Source organism: Natator depressus, chromosome 3, assembly GCF_965152275.1.
Source record: "Natator depressus isolate rNatDep1 chromosome 3, rNatDep2.hap1, whole genome shotgun sequence".
Taxonomy (NCBI): Eukaryota; Metazoa; Chordata; order Testudines; family Cheloniidae; genus Natator; species Natator depressus.
This window is the reverse complement of record NC_134236.1, coordinates 38,844,796-38,867,720: the sequence shown is the minus strand read 5'-3', so window position 1 is coordinate 38,867,720 and position 22,925 is coordinate 38,844,796. Positions and strand designations below refer to the sequence as shown.

General features: G+C 39.1%; 1 protein-coding gene across 1 annotated transcript in view; it reads left to right on the top strand.

The window, feature by feature from the left end:
- The window catches only part of TPO (thyroid peroxidase), a 78,856-nt gene that overhangs the window by 36,898 nt on the left and 19,033 nt on the right, over positions 1 to 22,925 (top strand). Inside the window, exons 8-13 of the mRNA XM_074947228.1 lie at positions 6,857 to 7,115; positions 7,568 to 7,738; positions 9,868 to 10,105; positions 14,157 to 14,365; positions 14,879 to 15,049; positions 17,125 to 17,256. Of these exons, the coding sequence (XP_074803329.1) occupies positions 6,857 to 7,115; positions 7,568 to 7,738; positions 9,868 to 10,105; positions 14,157 to 14,365; positions 14,879 to 15,049; positions 17,125 to 17,256 (1,180 nt within the window). The remainder of the gene's footprint in view (positions 1 to 6,856; positions 7,116 to 7,567; positions 7,739 to 9,867; positions 10,106 to 14,156; positions 14,366 to 14,878; positions 15,050 to 17,124; positions 17,257 to 22,925) is intronic.

The following is a 22,925-nucleotide window of genomic DNA, read 5'->3' as shown; positions in this document are numbered from 1 at the left end:
AATATGAAACATCATGCCCTTAAACAAAATAGTTTTCACAAGGTATTATTCTGTATGACTCTGGACTACTTATTATCTCTACCAGTATCACAGACTAATGAGATCAGCCTGTGGCATATATTTCAGCTGATCTAGCCCGTTTAGGGACACTCATTCAGTGGATGTAATTGTAATATCTTTATTAGAGTGTTATAATAACCAGAGCACAGGCAAAAGCTATGGTTGGAGTTGTCTAAAACTTCCATTCCAAGATTCTATATTCAGTTGCTATAACTTTCTAAGATTTTCATCTTTTGGGCTGAATATGTCCAGATCTAGTCTCTCCCTGGGAGTGCATATTTATGGAGAGCTTGAACAAAACCAGTTCATCCTTTTTAAAAAAAATTAAGAATAAGATTTTTTTAAAAGCACTATTTCCATTGGATTTTTTTTCCAGTGTTGCTTTTTAAACCGCTCTACTGACAAGCAAATAGAAGTAGAAACTTGACATTAATACAGCCCTTGGAAGGGAGAAGTGCCTTTCGGGGTTCTGGGGGTTTGATTTGGTTTAGTTATGGAGATTTGGAAAGCATGTTTCACACAAGTGCAGTAGTTTGTTTAAACCATGGCAACACTTTAATTCTTTCGCAATATTCTAAATGATGAGGACTGTGCTGTGCAAACATGCACAGTTAATTCCATGTTGTAGTAAAATGTATTGGGCCCTGGATCATTCAGAGTGCAGCCAAGCTCATGCTCAATGATGGAGGCAAGAACGAATGATTTCAATGTTGTGACACATGCGCCAAGATTTATTTTGGGGGTGTTTAGACAACCTTTCTTTTTTTTTCCTGCCACTTGCTCACAAACATCAGTGTAACTCTCCTGATTTGAGTGGGGTTACTTCTCATTTGTCCTGGTGCAAAAATGAGAAGAGAATCAGGACTACTATCGAGGGAAACAGTGAAAGTACAATTTTTTGTTCCTTTAACATCATTAAAATTCTAGGAAATTTCATATAGTAAAAAAAAAAAATGAAGAGACTGTTAAGGTTGCAAAGATAAGCACTCAAATGCCAGTAAATGCTACTAGCAACCTTAACTCTGCTCTGATATATTAATATTTTTTTTAAAACTAAGGATTTAATTTAATGAATTTAGGTCACACACAGAAATAAAAATGTATTTTACATTTGGGTTACTAGATAGTAACTCTAACATGTGATTCCAGCTTTCTCTGCAGTTTAAAAATAAATAACTCCCTTCTTCATTCATATAGATGTAAAGCATTTCTTGAAGCCAGTGCTGAGGCTGTACTACAGGCCAACAGACCCTTCCCCTCAACCTCACAAAGCCTGCCCTAAATTGCTGTGTGGGGTTGTAAACTCCTTCATCAGTCCTGAATGCCGACAGCAGAACCCAGCACTAAGCTTGGCAAATAACTATCTTCCTATTTTGCTGAAAAGATCATGCAATTTCTTGAAGGCTTCTCAAACAGCATAGGTCCGTTCCTCCTATACCAGCCAACAACAACCCACTTGTACTGAAGACTATACCCTAACACATTCACAGCAAGGGCTGAATTAAGGTTTCACAGGCAGCCTTAAATTTGTCTTTTCCTTAATTGTGAGCCCTTCATTTCGCAACCTTAATACTCTCTTAATGCTTGTCCTGGAGAGTACCAGAATGGGTCTCAAGGAGGCCAAAGAGGAGGGGGTTATAGTAATCAGCAGGTTCTCACCAAGCCATGAACTCACATTTTAGCACTTGGACAGAAAGGAAGGGTTGAGTTTGTTAAAATGGTTGGAGAAAGAACTGGCAAGATCTGATGACAAGTGATAAGAGTATGTGTGAAAAATGTAAGGCAATTCCTTCTAAATATCTTGAGCTCTGTGCCTTTACATTCATGTCCAGAAAGCATGCTGATTTTGATACAGGACTGAATGTCTAGAGATCTAGAATTTATTTATTGTAGGTTCTTCTGGAGACACACTGTGTGTGATTTTGGGCAAATCATTTAATCTGTGCATCAATTTTTGCCATTTTAAAATGGGAATGATAATACTTCCCTATCTCACAGATATGTTCAGAGGATATATTCATTAATGGGTCACCCTTTACAATAAGGTTCCATTTACAAATTGTTTGTAAAGGGTTAGCAAATATTTAGTAGATGTTATAAGTATGTAATAGACGTGCTGTAGAACTTGAGTATTATACATTATAGCTGTTGTTACTATGATTGGTTATTTTCTATTACTTCCTAAAGAGATCTTTCACAAAGTCAGCAGATTCTACCTACTTGCCTCACAGCCATTTCTATAATTGTAAGGAATTCATGCAGCCTGAGCAGTGCTTATAATTTATCCTGTTTGTAAGGAACTCATGCAACCTATGCAGGGCTTGCAATTAAATTAATATACCTTACTCCCTATTGGTCTTTGCCCACCAGAGGCCACCCATGCCAAATATAGTATATAAGAAGTTAGTGAGTACCAGTCTTTGCTCAGCGCAATGGCTGTCTGTTTCCTTACCCACTAGGGGCTGCATTGTGTTCTCAGACTAAAGCTTGATGCTGTCACCTGGATCTGAATCTATTGTGAGCGTTATCTCGTTCTGTGACAATAATAGGCATTATTCTTCGTAGGCAAGTAATTTCTGTTTCAGCCTTATTTTTGTCCTTCTTTTGGATAGTCCAATTCAGTTCACGTCTGCTTTGTAAGGTGATGGTTGTTTGTTCTTCCCTAGCTGGACTGAATGTCTGTAAGGTGCAATAATAGTCCATTTCTTCCTGCAATGGCAATCAGAATGGGAGTGCTCTTTTTGTGTTTGCACTCAGGATACTGCCTAAAGCCTTGTTGCAAGCCAGACTCTAAGGGCAATGTCCTGAATCTGAGGAGCAAGAAATATGAAAGTGCACCTGCAGCTAAAAATATGCTGCTTAAACAGAAATTTATATAAAATTCTTTATGAGTTACACAAATTGAAGGTGTATATCCCATTTCCCATGTAGACATCAACTTAAAGCTTCAGGAAAGGATCTACATTTTAAACAGAATGACAGATTATTTTATTTTTTAATGTTAACAGCAAGACTTTGTATTGCACATTCTTGGGAAAATTCTCCTGGGGAATTGTGACACAGTAAAATATAGACTATCCTTGCAATGGAAAACCGCTCACACCAAGTATGTACACAAAGGAAGCACTTTTTAGCACACTCCAAGGTGGAGGCCAGCATCTTTAGCTAGGTTTTCTGAATATTAACCGGCTCCTGAATAGTAATGGAACATGTAGTATGTTAATGTTAATACTCACTCTGTATTCAGACAAAACCATGAATTAAATCCTCTGAGCCACAGTCGCCATTTTTCTGGGTGGGTGCTCCACCCCTACTCCACTCCCAGGCCCCGGCCCCACTTTGCCCCCCTCCCCAGTGCCCTGCCCTCTCTCCACCTCTTCCCGCCCCTGCTCCGTCCCCTCCCCCCAGTGCCTTCTGCCCACCGCCGAACAGCTGATCAGCCCACTGAACAGCTGATCACCAGGTGGCTGCTGGGTGCTGAGCACCCACTATTTTTTTCCACGGGTGCTCCAGCCCCGGAGCACCTACAGAGTCAGCACCTATGCTCTGAGCAGTCATGTATTGGAAAGCCCCTAGCAACTCTTGGAAGCCACTTGTTAGAAATCTGTCCCCTGAATTAAATTAGCTTGTGAATTGCCATGCTGGATCACATCAATGGTCCCTTTAATCCAGTATTTTGTTTCTGATGGGACCAGTATCATAGAATCATAGAATATCAGGGTTGGAAGGGACCTCAGGAGGTCATCTAGTCCAACCCCCTGCTCAAAGCAGGACCAATCCCCAATCAAATCATCCCAGCCAGGGCTTTGTCAAGCCTGACCTTAAAAACTTCCAAGGAAGGAGAGTAGCAGATACGATTGAGGCTACTCTGCAAGCACCTGCACCTTCTCACCAGATGTGTTACACAGTTATGTAGGGAGGCCTTTGTGAAAATTCTGGCAACGTACCACGGCTTGGAGTTTGACCTTGGGAAGAACTGAGGATTGAGTCAATTGTCAGCAAATCAGGACTCTATTTTGTCCCATTAAATCAGGTTAATGAGTATGTTTTAAATAACATTAATTATTCTAATGTCTACTTATACTATTAAGAAGTAATTCAGCTACTAAATTTATGGCACCTGCCATGACACTAATGCCCATATTTTAGGAAGTTGTACACTGTTGCAGCAATGTCACTCTTTAGAAGAAGTAGGTATTGATATCACTGATTATAATCTACTTCTTTAGGAGGTTCTTTATGGAGGTTGGAGTTCATGCTCTGAGGTGCTGAGTGCCTCCTGAGAGGAGCTGAGTTGGCCTCCAATCCCGCTAATGTCTCGGGGATTAGAGTGCACTCAGCATGATCGGACCCTTTGTGCCCTACATTCCAGAAACTATCCATTTAATTGCAAACACACAAACACACACACTCATAAATAGTCTCAAAGTAAATGATACGTTCTAGTGCAGTATAGTACAATAACTCCGGATTTCTTTTTCCCTGTAAAGCTACAGCTCTTTGGTGCTGATTGGGTTGAAGTGTTTTTAGGCAAGGATGTTCTGTCACTTACGTAGAAGAGGCTGAATATATAAAGAATTCTGTATTAAAACAAACTATGATGATTATTGCATGGCAAATATGAAAAGAAACACGTCTTTAAAATCACTCACTCTGATTAGGTGGCACACTTTTCTTCTGTGTCACATATACTGCTTTGCATATCAAATGCACTGAAAAATCATTTTGAACCTCTGCAGAGTGCTTAGACTTCTTTTTTAAATTTCAGCAGGAGTGTAAGTCTTTAAATGAATTGTATTGTTTCTCCCCACCTCTTGACATAAGCCCAAGTTAATTAGGTTGTGAGCCTGCTCCGAGGGTTATGTGTCAGAGGTTCTAATATGCAGTTCTTGTAGTTTTATGTCAGCTTCCAGATTTTTTTCTCCAGTATCCTCCTCAGTTTCCCCTTTGATTTTCTGTAAAACACTTCTGCCTAGCACAGCACCACCACCCCTCAAACCCAAACCCTACCAAACTCCTGAATCTTCTAGCACAGGACAACACATACACAAGGCTCATTTACATTGTTCGCCTTATAACTGTAATGACCTTAGGCAAAATTGGAGCCCCTGTCTTCAGCAGTGCATGGAGAACTTGAATGTGAACTGTCCTCCTCCTTCAGTCCCATGGGTGGAGGTTGAGATCTGGCCTTTAGTTGCCTCCTGGTTGGACCTACCATTGGAATGGGAGAGCAAAGGCAGTCCATGAATTGTTATGTCTATATGGCAGAGATTCCCAATGTGCTTGTGCCTGCAGTTGACTTTGTCACATTTACATCATTGTTCTGTTCTACTTTGGCCAGTTTGGGTTGCTTGATAATGAAACAAAGTACTCACTTTCCTTTCTCCCGGCTTCACTCTGGTCCTGGAGATGTGAGTATTACCTCCTCAGTAACTCCAACCTCTGCTTGCCTCAGAAGGGAGGGTCCAAACTTGACAAGTCCATACTCCAGCCCTCTATATGATAGCAAAATATGCTACTACTAGGCCACAAAGCTGACTTGAAACCTAAAGTTACAACTGGAGCTAACAATACCTGTGTGTGTGATAAGTGTTGGCAAATATTAAATTTTTAAATGACAACCACACTACTAATTTCCAGCAATTAAAAAAAAAACTATTTGACAGACAGCATGCAAGAAAAATCTAATCTAATGAAGCAGCTGTGCAAAGTCTTGAGCTAGCTTCTTTCTTATGTGAATATAACTAATTTAGAAAAGTGAAGAGTGGAAGCTGAAAAAGACTGAGCAACAGCTGCCCATACAGCTCTGTGTAGCGTGAATGTTGGCAAATGTGCAGTGTCATATCTTATAGACTTCGTTGAAGCTTGCTTTTCTGTGTGACATACAAAGACAACGAAATCCAGGATCTGATGAGACTATGTTATTCCTGCTTGATTTTCAATATGCATTATATCAAGCTTCTAATGTATTTGTCTGATTGGTTTACTGCATATTCTATCAAATTAAAATATATTTTGAGTTCACTATACTTCATATTCCTCCCATTAAGCTTTAATAAATTCAAATGTAATCTTTAATCTGTAATGCAGTTTCATTTTATTCAGTGCAATATATCATTTCTTCGGGGGGGGAGGGGGGGAGGAAATTGGTCAGTATTACTAATAAGCTTTTTTATATGCTTCAGTAATTCTATTACATTATAAAAGCAATTGATAGGAGATGTTTATGTATTTCCGTTATACAGTCTGATTTGTGGTGATCTTTAAATTGCCTGCAGTTTTGTATCAAATGTCTATCAAAGGATTCTGGGAGTAAACATTTAAACATGTGACTGAAAACAAAATCTGTTCATGGTTTATGCTGGTTTAGTTTAAAGGCTCAGTAGTTTATGCTGTCCCAATACAGTTTTTAGGATTTAAATCAATGCTGGGTATCAGGGAGTTCTCAAGCTCATTGACGTCAAAGGGAGCTATTATAGACCACATCAGTAATCTGTCCATGCCAGGCTTTGGTCTCATGTTTGTACCAAGGGATTTGGGAGCCTGGATTGCTGGGTCCTATTCCTATCCCTGCCACTGACTCTCTGTATGATCTTGGGCAAGTGATTTAAGTTCTTTGTCCTCATCTGCAAAATGAAGACAATGCTACTTACCTACCTCACAAGGTTGTTGAAAGTGTTAATTAATTAATGCTTGTAAAGTGCTTAGAGATCACTGGATGAAAAGGCACTATACTAGTGGGAAGCATTATTATATTATGTAAATATTAACTGCGATTTTTTTTTCTTTCTTTTAGATTATTACTCTAAGAGACTATATTCCAAAAATCATTGGCCCAGAGGCTTTTAATCAGTATCTTGGTCTGTATAAAGGCTATGATCACAAAATAAATCCCACGGCTTCAAATGTTTTTTGTACAGCTGCTTTTCGATTTGGTCATGCAACAATACACCCAATAATAAAGAGACTTAATGCTCAGTATCAAGATGACCCAGACCTCCCAAATCTTCATATGCATGAAGTTTTTTTTAGTCCCTGGAGGCTCATTAAAGAAGGTATGTTTTTATGTGGATTACATCTTTTCACGTTATTGCACCATTTTTCAAACTTCTTCCTAATTGCATTTCAAAATCTTATAAAATCAAGAACATTCATTTAATTGCATCATTGATTCAGGTTGTTGAACAGTACCCAAAGAATTAATGTCAACTGGGAAAATTTATTTTTGTTAACTAGTCTTTTGAAGCACACAAACACTGTTCTTTAGAAACATCTCATCCATCTCATATAATCAGTCTGTTAGCAATGTTTCTGCTGTCTTAGGAAACAGACAGTGCCTCTTAACTGCATTATTGTTTTCTATCATTGTTTTGTTTGAATTTAAAGACATTAAGGTGAATAATTTTAAAAATATAGAGTGAAAAGTGCATGTAGAAATGTTAAGAAAATTTATAAAGATTTTGTTTTCACATGTACTTTGACACTGCATTGGTTTTATGTTTTAAAGGAGGTTTGGACCCTTTACTAAGAGGTATTCTAGCAAAGTCAGCAAAACTACTGATGCAGGATCAAATGATGAATGAAGAATTAACAGAAAGGCTTGTTGTATTGTCCAATAATGGGTCACTGGACTTAGCATCATTAAATTTACAGCGTGGACGTGATCATGGACTCCCAGGTCTATTACTTTTTTCTAGATTTTCTATGCTAACGATTGAGACATCACTACTTGAATTTGAAGCATACTGGCAATTTACCAATATGGTTATTAAGTGACAGCTATGGCTAGTTAAACAGAGGCGTTACCCCCGTCTCTTTTAGGAATGCACAACAAGAGTAAAAAGTAGCTATAATGAAGACAAGATATTCACTAGCATTAGACATGAAAACAATGTCCTTAGTTTGAAAGGGACAAACCATAATTCAGGGGGTTACTGTATGTATCTGGAGTGGCTTTTTAGTAACTATGACTTTTATTAGAATTAGTCAACATTTTTCAAATCTCATAATTTTACATTTTATTTTAAAAAAATCACAATTGTAACAATTTTCCCCTATGCTTTTCAATGAGCTCTACTATTAGGTTTTTCTAAAAATGAAGGACAACCATAAACCTTCCGTTTAAATTATTTTTATTTGAGCTTAAGGAGAAAAATATGGAAAAAGCAAAGTAGTCTCTATGGGCTGGGCTACACTGCAGGTGCACAATGTAATTCCCACTTCAGGCAGACATAGAAGCACTAGCTTTGATTGTGCGAGTGCACTAAAAATAGCAGTGTGGCCACAGCAGCATGGGCAGCAACCTGAGCTAGCCACTCGAGTACTGTCCCATCCGATATCCTATGTATGTACTTGGGTTGCTAACGTAAGCCGCTGCCACAGCTGCATTGCTATTTTTACCATCCACGATCAAAGCTAAAGCACGTATGTATATGTGAGCTGGGTATTACATCACTAAGGACAGTGCAGACATACCCAAAAGGAAATTCATAGTGTGTGTATGTGTCTCTTCTGTCTCTGCAAACAGACAGAGCTCTTAGAATTGGAGAAGTGCAGTGCACAGAAAACAAAGGAACTGAAGTGTCTAACTCTCAGTGGCTGAAGCAGACATAGGGAAGTCCAGAGCCATGATCAAGTATTATGTGGGTGGCCTGGTAACCAGGAGGGCAATCGGTATTAGAGCTATTCCCAAGCAATGGTCGGCATTCTTTCAGGGGGTCAGTAGCTAGGGGATCCAAACCAAGGGGCGAGGTGGCAAGGTAGGATCAGGCAAGGCAGCAGGGCAATGCAGCAAAGCAGTTTAGGCAACAGCCAGCAGACAATGGCCTGATGCTCAGACAGCTTCCTCTTCCTGTTAGGATCTTTATATAGTCCAGGTATCCCATGGGAATGCTGTCTGTCCTGCGACTCAGGGGCTTCGGGTATGGCTGCTGTGGAGCTGTAGACACTTAGCACTAAGGCTGCTGGTCAGGGGTGGTGGTTCATCATTATCAGTGTAGCGTGGAGGCTACAGATGCCATCTAAGGACTTCCATGGGCCTGGTTTTGATACCAGTTTCCTGACATTGTCAAAGCTACTTATGCTACCAATGTGCTTCCTGAGAAGTATCATTAGATGCCATTGATTCACCAAAATGGTTTTAATTGTTTAGTTTTTCCAGACCAAGAAAGAGAAAATGTCATTTTTATATTATGAAGCAATTCTCATCCTCTCTCATTTTCCCTCGTTCTGGTATCAGCATGACACACTATAACCTCTACTGCTTGCACTGACCTGACCCTGTGTGCGTCTGAAATTTGTTCTTCATTCACTCATTTCATTAATTCTAAGAGGCAACTTTGAAGCTGCAGGCCAAATGTAGTAAGACTTTCACAGAGCAGTTATTTTGAGGTCTATGTTTCTTTCTTTAATTAAAAATTAGATTCAAGGTACAAATGAATGGGCTAAGACTTTTCATTCTAAGTTGCACTAGCCACAAATTTTTGAATTTTCCTTTTGCTCTATCAAGTCTTCAGAATTTTTAGAAATGGAAATGTTATTTTATGCCTAGTTTTACCTTCACTAACATAATGTAGCTTCCATATATCTAAAAGGCCAGATCTTGCCACGCTTACACTGAGTAGTACCTCACCCTGCGAATAGGCCCATTGATTTCAACCAATTCTACTAGGTCTATTTTCAGAAGAAGATGCTAGTTGGTGTGAGTAAGGGTATCAGAAGCTGGCACCTATAAATGAGTTAATTTTGAGTGCTATGTTATACAGTCAGATTTCAAGGCTGATCTGTCTATAAATTTAATATGTTTAGGTTACAATGACTGGCGAGAATTCTGCGGTTTACCAAGACTGGAAACTCAAACTGACCTGAATACAGTAATAGCTAATAGGAAGGTAGCTGAAAAAATCATGGAATTGTACAGCAATCCAAACAATATTGATGTTTGGCTCGGTGGCCTAGCAGAAAACTTCCTCCCAGGTGCGAGAACTGGCCCACTGTTTGCATGTATAATTGGAAAGCAAATGAAAGCCCTAAGGGAAGGTGACCGGTAAGTGTATTATACTGTTTATTTGTACGTAGCACCTCAAAGGGTGCTGGACACTTCACAGATATGAGAAGACAGGTCCCTGTCCCTTATAAAAACATTACGACAAAGGAGGGAGGAAAGAGGAAAAAGTACATGCATTTTTAACATATTAATCCCCACCCGCACTTTTTATTGTTCCTTAATCCCTTGTTTACCAGTTTCTCTCTTTGTTTTTTTTTTTCCTGAACCTTCTCTCTATTCTTCCTTTTGTTTGTTTTTGGGCATGATTCCTACCAGCAAGGAGACCACTCCTGTGGCATATTACGAATACACTGCAATCCCATGCTGCTGTTCAGCTGGCTAATACCTCCTGCACAGTCCCTATATGAGACTTAAATGGTGCAAAAAAATCTTGTGCAAGTGTGAAACTTCGTCCTAGGGAAAGAGAGTTTTACCTGTATAAGAACTGCAGGCTCAGACTCTGAATAAACGCAAGATTCAGTCGTAGTAACATAAAAACAGTCCATTTTAATGGATTTTAGAATATACTGGAATTTTTTATAAATAGATGCAACTTGTAAATGTAAGGAATGTGAAAAAGGGTCCAAACAATCAAATACAGCTGGATTCACTCCTACCAGCCCTTAAGGAACTAATCCTGATTCACCTAAGGAGACCCATTTTATATTATTTATTAGACCTTTAGGGCCAGAGTCGCATTTAGATTAAGATTACACCCACATTAAAGCCCCTTTATCGTGCCGGAGTGATGTAACATCTCTGTGATGTACATAAAAATCTAGCCCATAGGGTTTAAATGTGGACTTTAAAAAATTTTAATTAACTCAAAGACTGTCACACAAAGAATGAAACGTTGTTAAATGCTGTGCCATTTTTATGATCATGACAAACAGTTCACACAGACTTGTTTTAAACACCATTTCAACTCTTCTGAATCATTTATAATTTTACTAGCATTAGCACTGTATGAGAACATTAGGTATGATAGTTTTTATTGTCCCTTATTTTGAGTATATGAAACATATCTGAGATTAAATAACATGTATGCTTAATTCTGCCATCTATCTGACCTTTCCCCACTGAAGTTGGCTTCTTTACAGATTTAACCTCTAAAAATAGCAGATCAAATGTAGTAGTGGTTTGGCTGCTAATAATAAAAACGCTCACTTCCTTCAATGAAGTTTGAAAAGCTATGGGACTGTAGAGACAGTGCATAGTTTTGAGGTGGGACTTAAAGTGAATGTTGGTAAGACCGAGGCTATAATAAGTGAGGAGGAGGACTCACCATAAAGGAAATTACAGGCACAGAGCTTAGAAGAGTGAAAGAATTTAAATGCCTAGGATCAGTGGTTGCTGACAAAGGTGCCCTCCTGAGCTTAGTCTGGAGAGGAGAAGAGTGAGGGGGGACATAACCATCTTCAAGTAAGTAAAATGTTGTTATAAAGAGCAGGGTGATATATTGTTCTCCTTAACCACTGAGGGGAGGACGAGAAGTAACAGGCTTACATTGCAGAAAGAGAGATTTAGGCTAAACATTAGGAAAAACTTCCTAACTGTAAGGGTAGTTAAGCACTAGTACAAATTACCTAGGGAAATTTTGGAATCTCTGTCATTTATCTCCATCATGAGAGGTTTTTAAGAACTGCTTAGACAAACACATGTCAGGGGTGGTCTAGAGATAACACTTAGTCCTGCTTCAGGGCAGGAGACTGGACTAGATGACCTATCAAGTTCCCTTCCAGCCCTATATTTCTATGCCTGACATTGTTCCAATGCTACTTGATGCAAATGGTGTGAGCTGACCCCAGTTCTCTTTGATAAAGAGATGCCAGTAAAGTTTGAAGATATAGTCTAAGGGTACCTCTACACTGTAAAAAAAAAAAAAAAAAAAAAAAAAAAGATTATCAACAAGATTCAGAGCCAAGTTCAACTGAGTCAGGCTCACAGGTCTCTGGCTGGGGGTTTAAAAATAACAGTATGGACTTTGCTGCTTGGGCTGGAGCTTGGCTCTGAAACCCAGCAAAAGGGGTGAGTCTCAGAACCCAAGCGGCAGTGTCTGCACTGCTACTTTTAGCCCTGTGGTGCAGGCTGCAGTCCGCTGATCTAGGCTCTGAACTCGCTCCCATGAGGCCTTTTTTTTTTTGTTAGTGTAGACATACCCTAAAACTGTAATTTGACCCATCCTAATGTATGGAACTGAGATTTTACCAGACACAGGGAAAGAAATCATTATGCTCTCCACCATGGAAATGAAGATGTTGAGATGGTCAAATGTTTGGACACTCCATGATAGGAAATGAAAGGAGGTTGTGAGGGACCTAATGCTGGTTGCCCCAACTGAAGAGAAATATAGGGAAGCTAGGCTATGTTGGTATAGACACGTCCAGTGGAGACCTGAAAGCAATATTTTTGTAGAGTGGCCCTTGTGATGATTGTGGACAACCAATGGAGAGGCCAAAGATTCATCCATGGACCAAATATCAGCAGACCAATTGCACAACAGCAAGATGTACAATCATGAGTTTTGGAAGAAGGCTATACAATTTTTCGACCGTGACTAGGAAAGCATCAAGAAAGAAGAAGGTTGTATAGACAGACTGTGATAACAAGTTGATTGATAAATACTGAAGAAACATAGATTCATGTAATGTTTTGTTTTGGTTGTCACCCCTCTAGGGGAGTGAAGGGAAAAGTCTATTATTTTTTAATTTAGTGACTTTGGTTTAGTGATACAAAGCTCAGGTAACCTGATGATTCATATATTGATTGAGATACCAGTTAACAAGCAGTTCAAGATATCAGTTCCCGGATATTGATTTAAGATGATAAATCAGAATTGAGCAAGATTTCTGACTAGTTGAACTCTATCCTGGTAGGATCAGAATCTCTCAGCTACATGACTAAAATTGAAATTGTTGCCTTTTGAATTGGCCAAAACAAGTCCACACTTTAAATCCAATAGAGTCATTTGGAAAAAATTGTTTCTGCTCCATCTGGAGTTACTGCTTAATGCCTTGCCTTTTCCTATTCAAATGCTTCACCCTGTGATGGGATTCAGAAAGAGGCAAAAATTCTGCAGCTGATCTTTCGGCTTTCTGGTTGTAGACTATACTATGGCTTGTCATGTCTGAATTCATTGTTACCCCTAAGATGAACAGCTCCCTCTCAAGTTCATTTATTTATATATTGGTGACGTGTCCTGTAGCATATATTTAACAAATTCTGTATTGTGGAGACATGTAAGTTACAAATGCATAGTCTGACTTCTGGTACATGTAACACTGAGCATGAGGTACAAGCAATTTACCTTCAAATTTCTCTTCTAAGATATAACTTTTATATTTATTATGTTTAATTAATGAAAAGCAATAACTGATTACCAGGTCTGCATATATGAATAGTGATAATCCTTGTGTTGAAAATATCTCCATTCTTTATGGCTTGAAGGGTATTTGAGTTCTTGGTGGGTGGAGGTTGATAGTGAAGAAGGGAAGAATTCAAGAGCAGTGTCAAATTGTTCTTCCCCACTCAACCTGTTGAACATACTCTCACCCCTCCACCCCTCCAGTTCATTATTCTAATAGATAACTTCCTCTCCTGATGTCAGAACCATCTCTTTTAGATTCCCCTCCCCACCCCTTTTACAAGACGATTTCACCCTCGTGATCTTGCTAATTTTAAGGGATGGTTCTTAAGGTGCCCCTGTCAGGGAAAAAGCGTTCAGACCTTGGTCCTGCCAAGTGCTGAGCACTCCTGTAAGATACTAAGCACGCTCATCTCCCACTGACTTCCATAGGAGCTGAGGGTGTTTAGCATGTTGCAGGCGAACTGAGCACTTTGCAGGATTGAGCCCATAACAGGTTTTACATTGGGCACATAAATCTTCAGCCAATGTAGTTGTTGTTGTATTGCCGATAGACAGTGCATATTCCTTAACTGTGTTGTGATGAAATGCTTATTTTTTGTCTCGTAATAATAGTGCACTCTGCGAACAGAAATAATTAACACCTGGAATGTAATCTTTTTAACAAGCACCTACCGATCTTTGCAGATTTTGGTGGGAAAACAGTCATGTTTTCACAGAAACTCAAAGGCATGAACTAAGAAAACATTCTTTGTCCCGTATAATCTGCGATAACACAGGCCTCTCAGAAGTGCCACTTGATGCCTTTCAACTTGGGAAGTTTCCTCAAGACTTTGAGTCATGTGACAATATACCAGGAACAAATTTAGAAGCGTGGCAGGAAAGCAATCAGCAAGGTAATGTGAGAATTAAGCATCTTTACTAAACGGGTAGGAAGGATGGTCCAGTGACTAGAGAGTTGTCCAGAACTTCGGAGACATGAGTTCAAGCCCCTGCTCTAACATAGATTTTCTGTAACTTTAGGCAAGTCACCTGCTCTCACTATACCTCAGTTCCCCATTTGTACAAAAATAGTACTTCCATACTACATTGGGATGTTCTGAACATAAATACATTAGTGATTGTGAGGCACTGCAGTAATAAGGGCCACATAAGTACCATAGATAGTTAATATAGGTAATAATTGTACAGTACTCACCATTAAAAAGTCAACATTTAACAAGAGTCACCACATACTGATATCCTAAATACTGCACTGAGGTCCTTAAAAGCTCCTGCTTAACTTGAGGCACATGAGTAGTCCCACTAAAGTCAACATAGAGTAGACATGGAGAGTGATGTGCGAGAGAGAAAACTAGTAAAGCTGAAATGTATCTTTAACTCATAATGTGTCCTTTTTATATTTCTAGAGGAAACATGTGGATTCCCAGAGGGAGTAGCAAATGGAAACTTTCTATATTGTTCAGAATTTGGAAAATCCATGGTGATTTACTCATGTCAACATGGGTACGAACTCCAAGGAGAAGAACAATTAACCTGTACAAGCAGAGGATGGAATTTTCAACCACCAGTCTGTATAGGTATCTGTATTCACACATCTGACTGTAATGACCAAGACTAATACGATTCACCAAAAATAAAAATTTCTTATTATTTCCTGTTAAAAAATAAACTATTTCAAAACTCCTTTCCCTTTCCATGCTCTGGCAGCCACAGAAGCTGTTGTATATGGTGAAAAGATAGCTAACCACCTGAGGTGGTATTGATGGGACTCCACAGCTTCTTCACACTTCCCTTCCCAGCTGCAGAATCTCAGACTCCTCCAGTCCTGATCCAGCAACTGGGCTTATGCAAATGATACCAAAGGAAACTAACTAGTAAAAATGAACTATCAAACTAGCATGAAGCTCTGTAGCTCCCGGTGGGAATCTCATAAGGGGAAAGAAGTGAGAGATGTACATTCCCTCTTTCTACAGCCAGAATCATAATAACAGCTAGGGACTGTTCCAGGCAGTTTTCTGGTGCTGTTTCAGTGGAAACTCTCCCCTACATGACTAGTACAGCACCAGTAGCCTATCCAGCCAGCCAGTTAGTGAGGCAAGAGCTACAAACATAGGAATTTTGATCTTAAAACAAAAAGGCAATTTTTTTTTGTTTTAATAATAATAAGCCCCCAACAGGTTTACTGAAGTGCTATAACTATTGAAACTTGAAACATACAGTGATTGAAAAATGGTAAAGATATTTTTTCTTGTTCATTCAGCAATTTTAATGAATGTTTATTAAAATTTTCAGGGGCAGGCTTTTGTTTATCTACCTTCTTCTTCCCATTTCTCCCCTCCCCCCCCACCTTTTTCCTTTGAGGGGAAGGAAACGGGGAGAGAGAGAAAAAAGAGGGAACATTGCAAACATTGCATTAATGGAATTTCACTATATGTGAGTTTACTTTATGCAGGATTCCACACCCTCTGTGTGCTCATCTTTGTGAGTTTATATAGACTCAAACGGTTCAGACTTCATGAGAACACTCAAGAAAATGAACCCTGAAAAAGGCCATATTTAGGAATACTTAATGGATGGTGGCAAATTCATTTGAATGCAAGTGCTATAGCTGATCCTCAATAAGTCTGTTTATCAGCATGTCTAGGGCAGTGGAATAAAAAGCTTTTTACTTTAATTGTATGCCATATATAGAAAAATCAAATGAAATTTGCAGCTTTCTCCTTTATTCAAATCCTACTTATCCATTGAGATCCACCCACATAAATACCATATAAAGAAATAAAGCTGTTAAATGAATTATAATAATTCTTTTTCAATAGATTAATGTTCTGGCGGCAAACTGAATGACTAAATTACATGAATGACTCATTTCTTGTCCTAGTTTTTGTTAATATGTTACGTAATGTCAACAAAAGGCTGTATATCTGCTATAGGAAAACAAGCAGTATAATAAACACTGCATTTATTAAAAGAAAACCATCAAAACCCACTTAATGCAGATACTACTTGAGTTTTACAGTAGGAAGCTCTTACTTTGTTACATGCCTATCTGGGCAGTATGTTTCGAGTCTTTAAATATAGTACCGTAAGTTAAGAATAAATCAAGTAATTAAATCAACAAGGCATTTCTGAAGATGGTTTCAAAATTATACACATTTCTGGGCTAAAAGGGGGTCTAATGGCAAGAGTATACGACTGATAGCACTGTACCCTAGGGGAAGGTTCACAGGAAAATTGAAAGCACCAAGAAGTTTCGTGGTGAATGTGTGTGTGTGTGCAAGATCATCTAATGTTATGCACGGTGCTTTCAGAAATTCAATAACTTGCAGTTTATAACTTGGAAAGGTCCGTAGCTTAACTTTTAGTAAACCACCACAAATTATTTAATGGCTGCACTAATTACTCTTCTCTCTCTCTTTTTTTTTTTTTTTTGGTCATTTCCAACAGTAAAAAGTTACACATAATTGCTTTACAATTTTGCCCGCATATAAGAAAGGAGTAAAATTGAAATTATTGATATGTATTTCATTTTTAGTGCACAAATATCCTTCTCTTTGGAATACCTGTTACAGACCGTTGATGTGTACAAGAATGTAGTGAATGAGGCTCTTAGTTTCTGCCTTTCTGTTATCAATGTGTTTCCACTTTATAGACATCAATGAATGTGAAAACCAAATTAATATATCTTGCCACACATCTGCTAAATGCATTAACACCATAGGCGGCTACCAGTGTCTCTGCATGGATCCTTACGAACTGGGAGAAGATGGAAGAACGTGCTTAGGTAATGTAATGATCCCTCCGTCCATTAAAACTGTTCCAGTGGTCTGAATGTGCAAATTGTAAACAACATGATTTGTTATACAAAATACGTTGTTAACAGATTAAATTAAATATATATATGTATACACATAGAGAGAGAGAGAGAGAGAGAATTTAAACAATCAGACCTATAAAGATACAATCAGATTTTCTCAGGCAAAGTCAGAGTATTGAATATATACACACAGCTGTCACCCTTCAAATTTACAGTCTAAACCTCAGCATTTGCACTATTCCTTAGTTATGCCCCAAGATAGTATTTGACTACTACCTACCAGGGTCAGATACTAGATAAGGAATACTGATATTAATGAGGTAACACTATCAAGTCATCAAAGTTAAAGTGGAAAGTTTTTAAGAGCAACATGAGCTTTAGAATACACAAACTTCCCTTTAAGAGAAGAGATGCAATAGTAATAATAATTATCCATGGGTTGTAGCAAAATACTTGCATGTAGTTAGTTGTTAAGCCTATGGAAACTTGAATAAATGCCTGTATATTCTAGATTTCTCTTGGTCGGTGTTTAGAAAACACACTCACTGTGTTAGATCATTTTCTCTCATTGTTTGAACAAAATTCAGGATGCTAACTCCCTCTTCTAACCTGAGCTGTGGAGCGAGATAAGCAAAGAAAGCTTCAAGCTTTCAAGCTTTCAAGGTTCAATAGATTCACAGATTTTAAAGCCAGAAATGACCATTATGATTAGTCTGATTTCTCGTATAAACAGGCCATACAATAGTCAATCTCCATACAGTCTTTCTAGCCCATTCAATCCTAGCCCTTTATGCTCAGACAAATGACAGGAGTAGTTTATGTGATTTACCCACCTGTGTATTGACCTGAGGCCGTTAAACCATTTCCTGTTGGCCAGTGAGATGGGCTCAATTTAGCCTTGCTGGTGCATAAGGATGTGAATTGCTACCCCTGTTCCAGTGAGGAGGTCTGCATCTCCATCATTGCATTGCCATCTTCCCCTGGAGCTTCTGCTGGGAAAGGTAGATTTAATTTGAAACAGGAGATCCATATAATCTCTGCTGGCAGAGTGTGCTCCAGGGATGCATGGACTTAGCGCATGCTGCTGCATGTGAGTCAGTGCTATTCATTTTTGAAGCTGCACTGGCTGGCCAAGTGCCCCTCACCAGATGACTTGTACTTCCACAACTGCTCCATCCTTCTGGCAGAATCCTGCCATGGTCAAGAGCTGAGGGCTACTTAAAAGGGCAGTGTACTTTAAGTGGCGTCAGCGTATTTAAAGGGGCAACACACGTCTCTCTCTGTCACACACACACACGGTGTGTGTCTCTGTCTCTCTCTCACACACACACACACACGGTGTGTGTCTCTGTCACACACACACACACTGTCACAGAATCACAGAATCACAGAACACCAGGGTTGGAAGGGACCCCAGGAAGCTATCCAGTCCAACCCCAACTTGAGTGTGTTTCACACTCAGCTCCCAACGCATACTTGTGTTGTTGTTTGTTACTTCTTGATATTTCTTTCAAAGTATGTTATTTTAGTTTTTTGACTGGACTATGCATTTCATAATTTTTATTTCTCTCTTAGGCTTAAATTTAATTCTTTGAGTAGTGAGTTCTAAAATGCCTAATCTCTCCTGGCTGGAGTAATTATCCCTATGGTAACTTTTAAAAAATATATATTATATCTAGGTTTTTCATTTCTACTGGTGGCACCCATCCGCACATTCCCTCGATATAGTGCACATAACAAAATTCATTCTGCACATGGATGGAAAAAAATTAGAGGGAACACTGTGGAGCCCCTGGATTTTTCTTTTTAGAAATGTCTATTTGTCTAGTTTCGTGGCTTGCCCACCTTTAGAACTCATAGATCACTGTAGAAAGTCAGTCCTTCTGAGGGTGAAAGGAGAAGGACGAGCTCCCCAAAATGCCAGCACAGCTCCAGGCTGGAGGGATAGGCAGGCGACAGGGCTAATTCACATTTACAAAATGAAACTTAGGAGTTGGTTATCCCAATTCATTGTTATGAACCTCCAGGAAAAAAGGGACATTCAGACTCTTTTGGATGTAAACATAATGTGATGTATTCTTCCAAACTCCAGTTTCTCTCTATATTTAGCACTCTATCTGCTTCAAAACATTTTCTTTTTTTAAAGCAATGGTGTATTTTGTAACATTATTGATGGGCTTTGAATCTCATTGAATGTACAGTTTTAGTCTCCCATTTCACTGCAAACCTCAGTTATGGAACCCTGAAGCCAGTGGGACATTACTTTGAACTGCACAATGAGAATGTCAGCTGATAATACCCCAGTAGAGTCATGCCATATATTGTTTCCTTGCAAACAGCAAACCACTTATTGATGCTTGTCAAACTGTGGTTTGGGACCATTAATGGTTCTTAGAGCACTTCGAGGTGGTCCATAGAACTGCTTCTTTCATAGTGTTGAAGCATATATCAGTATGCAAGGAGTAACACATACCGTTGGTTGTGTCATATGCAAGAACTCATACAGGGTTCCCAGATTTTTTTTAACCTACAGAATTGGGAAAAAAGACATTATTCTGTATGCTGTGCAGGTGCTTGTTGTCTGTCTTTGCTGCGTGTTCCTTTAAATTCAGTCATGGGAAAATTTGTGGACTACTCCAGATCCAGAGAGGTAAAACTAAATTTCATATTAACTCAGACAGATTCGATCAGTAGAGTCTGCAGCAACAAGGGGAAGATTTGATACAAATATATGCGAAGTCCTAGCCCCGGGGAGAAAAAATAAACAGTATAGGTACAGAAAACGGGGCGGGGGCATAGTCAGCCAGCCATACTCACTCGAAGTAAGTTTATTTTCATCTTGTATGTGCAACACTGTCATGCTTTACTGTGTAACTACATAGTGTAGCTGTCACAGGTAAGGTATAGGACTGAAAGGATAGAGAAGGGAGGGGGTACACAACAGGATATAGCTTAAGAACCGGATCTGCAAAATTAAAAAAAGAATCACTGTTCTAACGACCTCCCATTTTTCTAACAATTATACACCTCTTAACCCACCCTTGCTAATGCATTCATCCTAACCACACTTCAAAGTGACACCACTAGACATTTCTCTTTCAAATTCCAACTTAAATATCTTCCATGGAACCATCCAGTGCTGCAGTCCTCACCGGTAATGTCCCCACCCCCTTGCCGTTGAGCTGCCATCCAATGTACATCTTTGTTTAACTGATTGCAACAGCCTTGGGCTTTGCCTTTCATTTGTTTGTAAAGTGCATTATATGTTTATGGTGCTGTTGAACTAGCAGCTTCCAGAAGAGAGAGTGTAGATGTCTCAACCCCACACAAGGATATGAAAATATTATTTAACTCTGTTCTGGTTTGTTGTATAACCGGATATGAGAGGGTTCAGAAATCCTACCTGCTTTCTAAGAGCAGAGAGTGAACTGCCTTTCCAGAGGTCACCTGGATGCACAACAGTGTGGAGCAATGAAGCAGGGCTGGGGGCTGAAGACCCACTCAGGAACTCAGAGGGACCCTGGGAAGCTCTATGAAAAGGCCTTGGAGGCAGAGCAATACACTCAAGGCACAGACAGATGAGCCTGTGCAAGAAACTTCCCCGATCTTGCACTCCCAAAATAGTGTTTCCTGCTCCTGCTCCTGCTATTGCTCCTGCTGCCCTCCAGGATTGGGTCACCATGTTGGGACAGAGGACATGACTCCATTCCCTCTCTGTACTGGTCCATGAAGCAGGGCTGGCGCATGAGTGGAGAGTAACCTGGGTGGGTGGAACAAATTGCCAACCCCATGCCTATGTGAATGGAGAACTCCTGGCTCCCATCCTGGGGCAGAACAGCTCCATGTTCCTCTATACAGGGATGTGAGATAAATGCTACAATCTAGCTCTCTGTATATGGGGGGGGGGTGTAATCTGAGCTCTGCCCCTCTATTCCTGATTCTACATTTATTTTTTTTTAAAGTCTGATTCTTTTGCTGAAGCTTATGAACAATGAATGTACCAATAATCACTGGAGTCCAGGGATATTGACTACTGTCATGGTTCAAGTTCAAAACTGTAGAATAAAACCTCATTCGATAATAAATTCCCTGGTCAGCAGGCTCATGTCTCTCTCTCATGCCCCATCTTGCTGAATAATTTGAATTGCTTTATAGTATAACTACCATAAATGTTTTTGAGATTGAGTAATACCTCAGATTCACTTTGGCCAATCAAGCAACAGCTGTTTATTTCTGTTTACTATAAATCAACAGAAATTAGCCTTTGGATTTAATCTTTATTGACCGACTTTTTAAGAAGAACACAATCTCTCTCCCTAGATCCAAGAATTAAACTGCAGGCATTCCACACTTGGGCTGTGATCTCATCAGATTTCATTAGCTAATTACTGTGTGGTCAGGTCAATATCTGAAGAGGAAACCTCCTAGGCTCACACTTTATGAATTTGTGCTAAACCCATGTTCCAGCACTATTTTTGAAGGTACTCTGTTCCTGGAGGTCCAACCTTTTGGCGTCCATGTAAAACTAAGGTATTGATCACTTGCAGTAATTAAAGATTTTTTGGCACTTTCCACAAGGATAATGCGTGGTATCAATAGGATCTTAGCCAAACTCCTATGTGGATAATTATACTCTGCCTACTTATCGTTGCTCATGCAGTTTGAACTAAGTAAAAGGTGTACAGTATTCCTGTGTACTGTTAAAGAGCTCCCTGATCCCAGAGGTGGGTTAAATTTGTAAAACGCTTTGAGGTCTTTTGAATAAAATGCAAAAATTTACATTTGAACCATTATCATTAATTGACAATAGATTACTGTCCTCAACAGCCATCTGTAGTCAGAAAAGATGCAGTTTTTAGCCAATATACAAAATAATAGACTTAACCTGTGATTTTTCTGTATTGCTTTTAAGTATCATCCAGGTTGTTGGTTGTTTTTTTGGTGGTGTTGATTTCATAATTTTTATTAGAATAGCATTTTTTCAAACTCCAAGTTTCCTGATAAATTTGTAATGAGTTTGTGAACCTCTGTGAGAATGCAACCCATCTCCTCTCTAAACCAACATGCTGATTATCATAGATAAGCAGGTGGAATTTGGAAGTGATTGGAATTTGGGCCTTGTGCAGTTTAGAGTGATTTAAAATTGTGAGAGCACTTCAATCTTCTTAAAAATTTGAAGAGCTCTAGTAATGTTAACTATTCTATGCTGTATATTCATATAACACCTTCACTCCCTTTTTATGGGTAGGATTCATCATTAGACCCAAGGCTTTCTTTTCTGAAGTTGGAAACATTTCTCACTCAGTCACAAACCTGTACCAGGAAACTTGATTGGGGAAGTTAAGGAGTTAAATTGTTGAAATGTTCAGCCCACGCCTCTGCATTCAGAACAATGATAAATACTGTAACACTGATTTGTTGCTAATCTTTGGCTTCTGAGTTCTGCTTTCTTCATTGTCATGGCCTCAAATTAAGGAAGTGACTCAGTGGTATTCAGTCATGCTTTACAAAAATGATGACTGGAATAGGAGATAAACTGTACAAAAAGGTAGGAAGAAACCCCTTTGAACCAATAAAAGAAGGAATGTTTAGTGGCCCATGGGTAAGTCATTTACAAGGAGATTTTCAAAGTATTA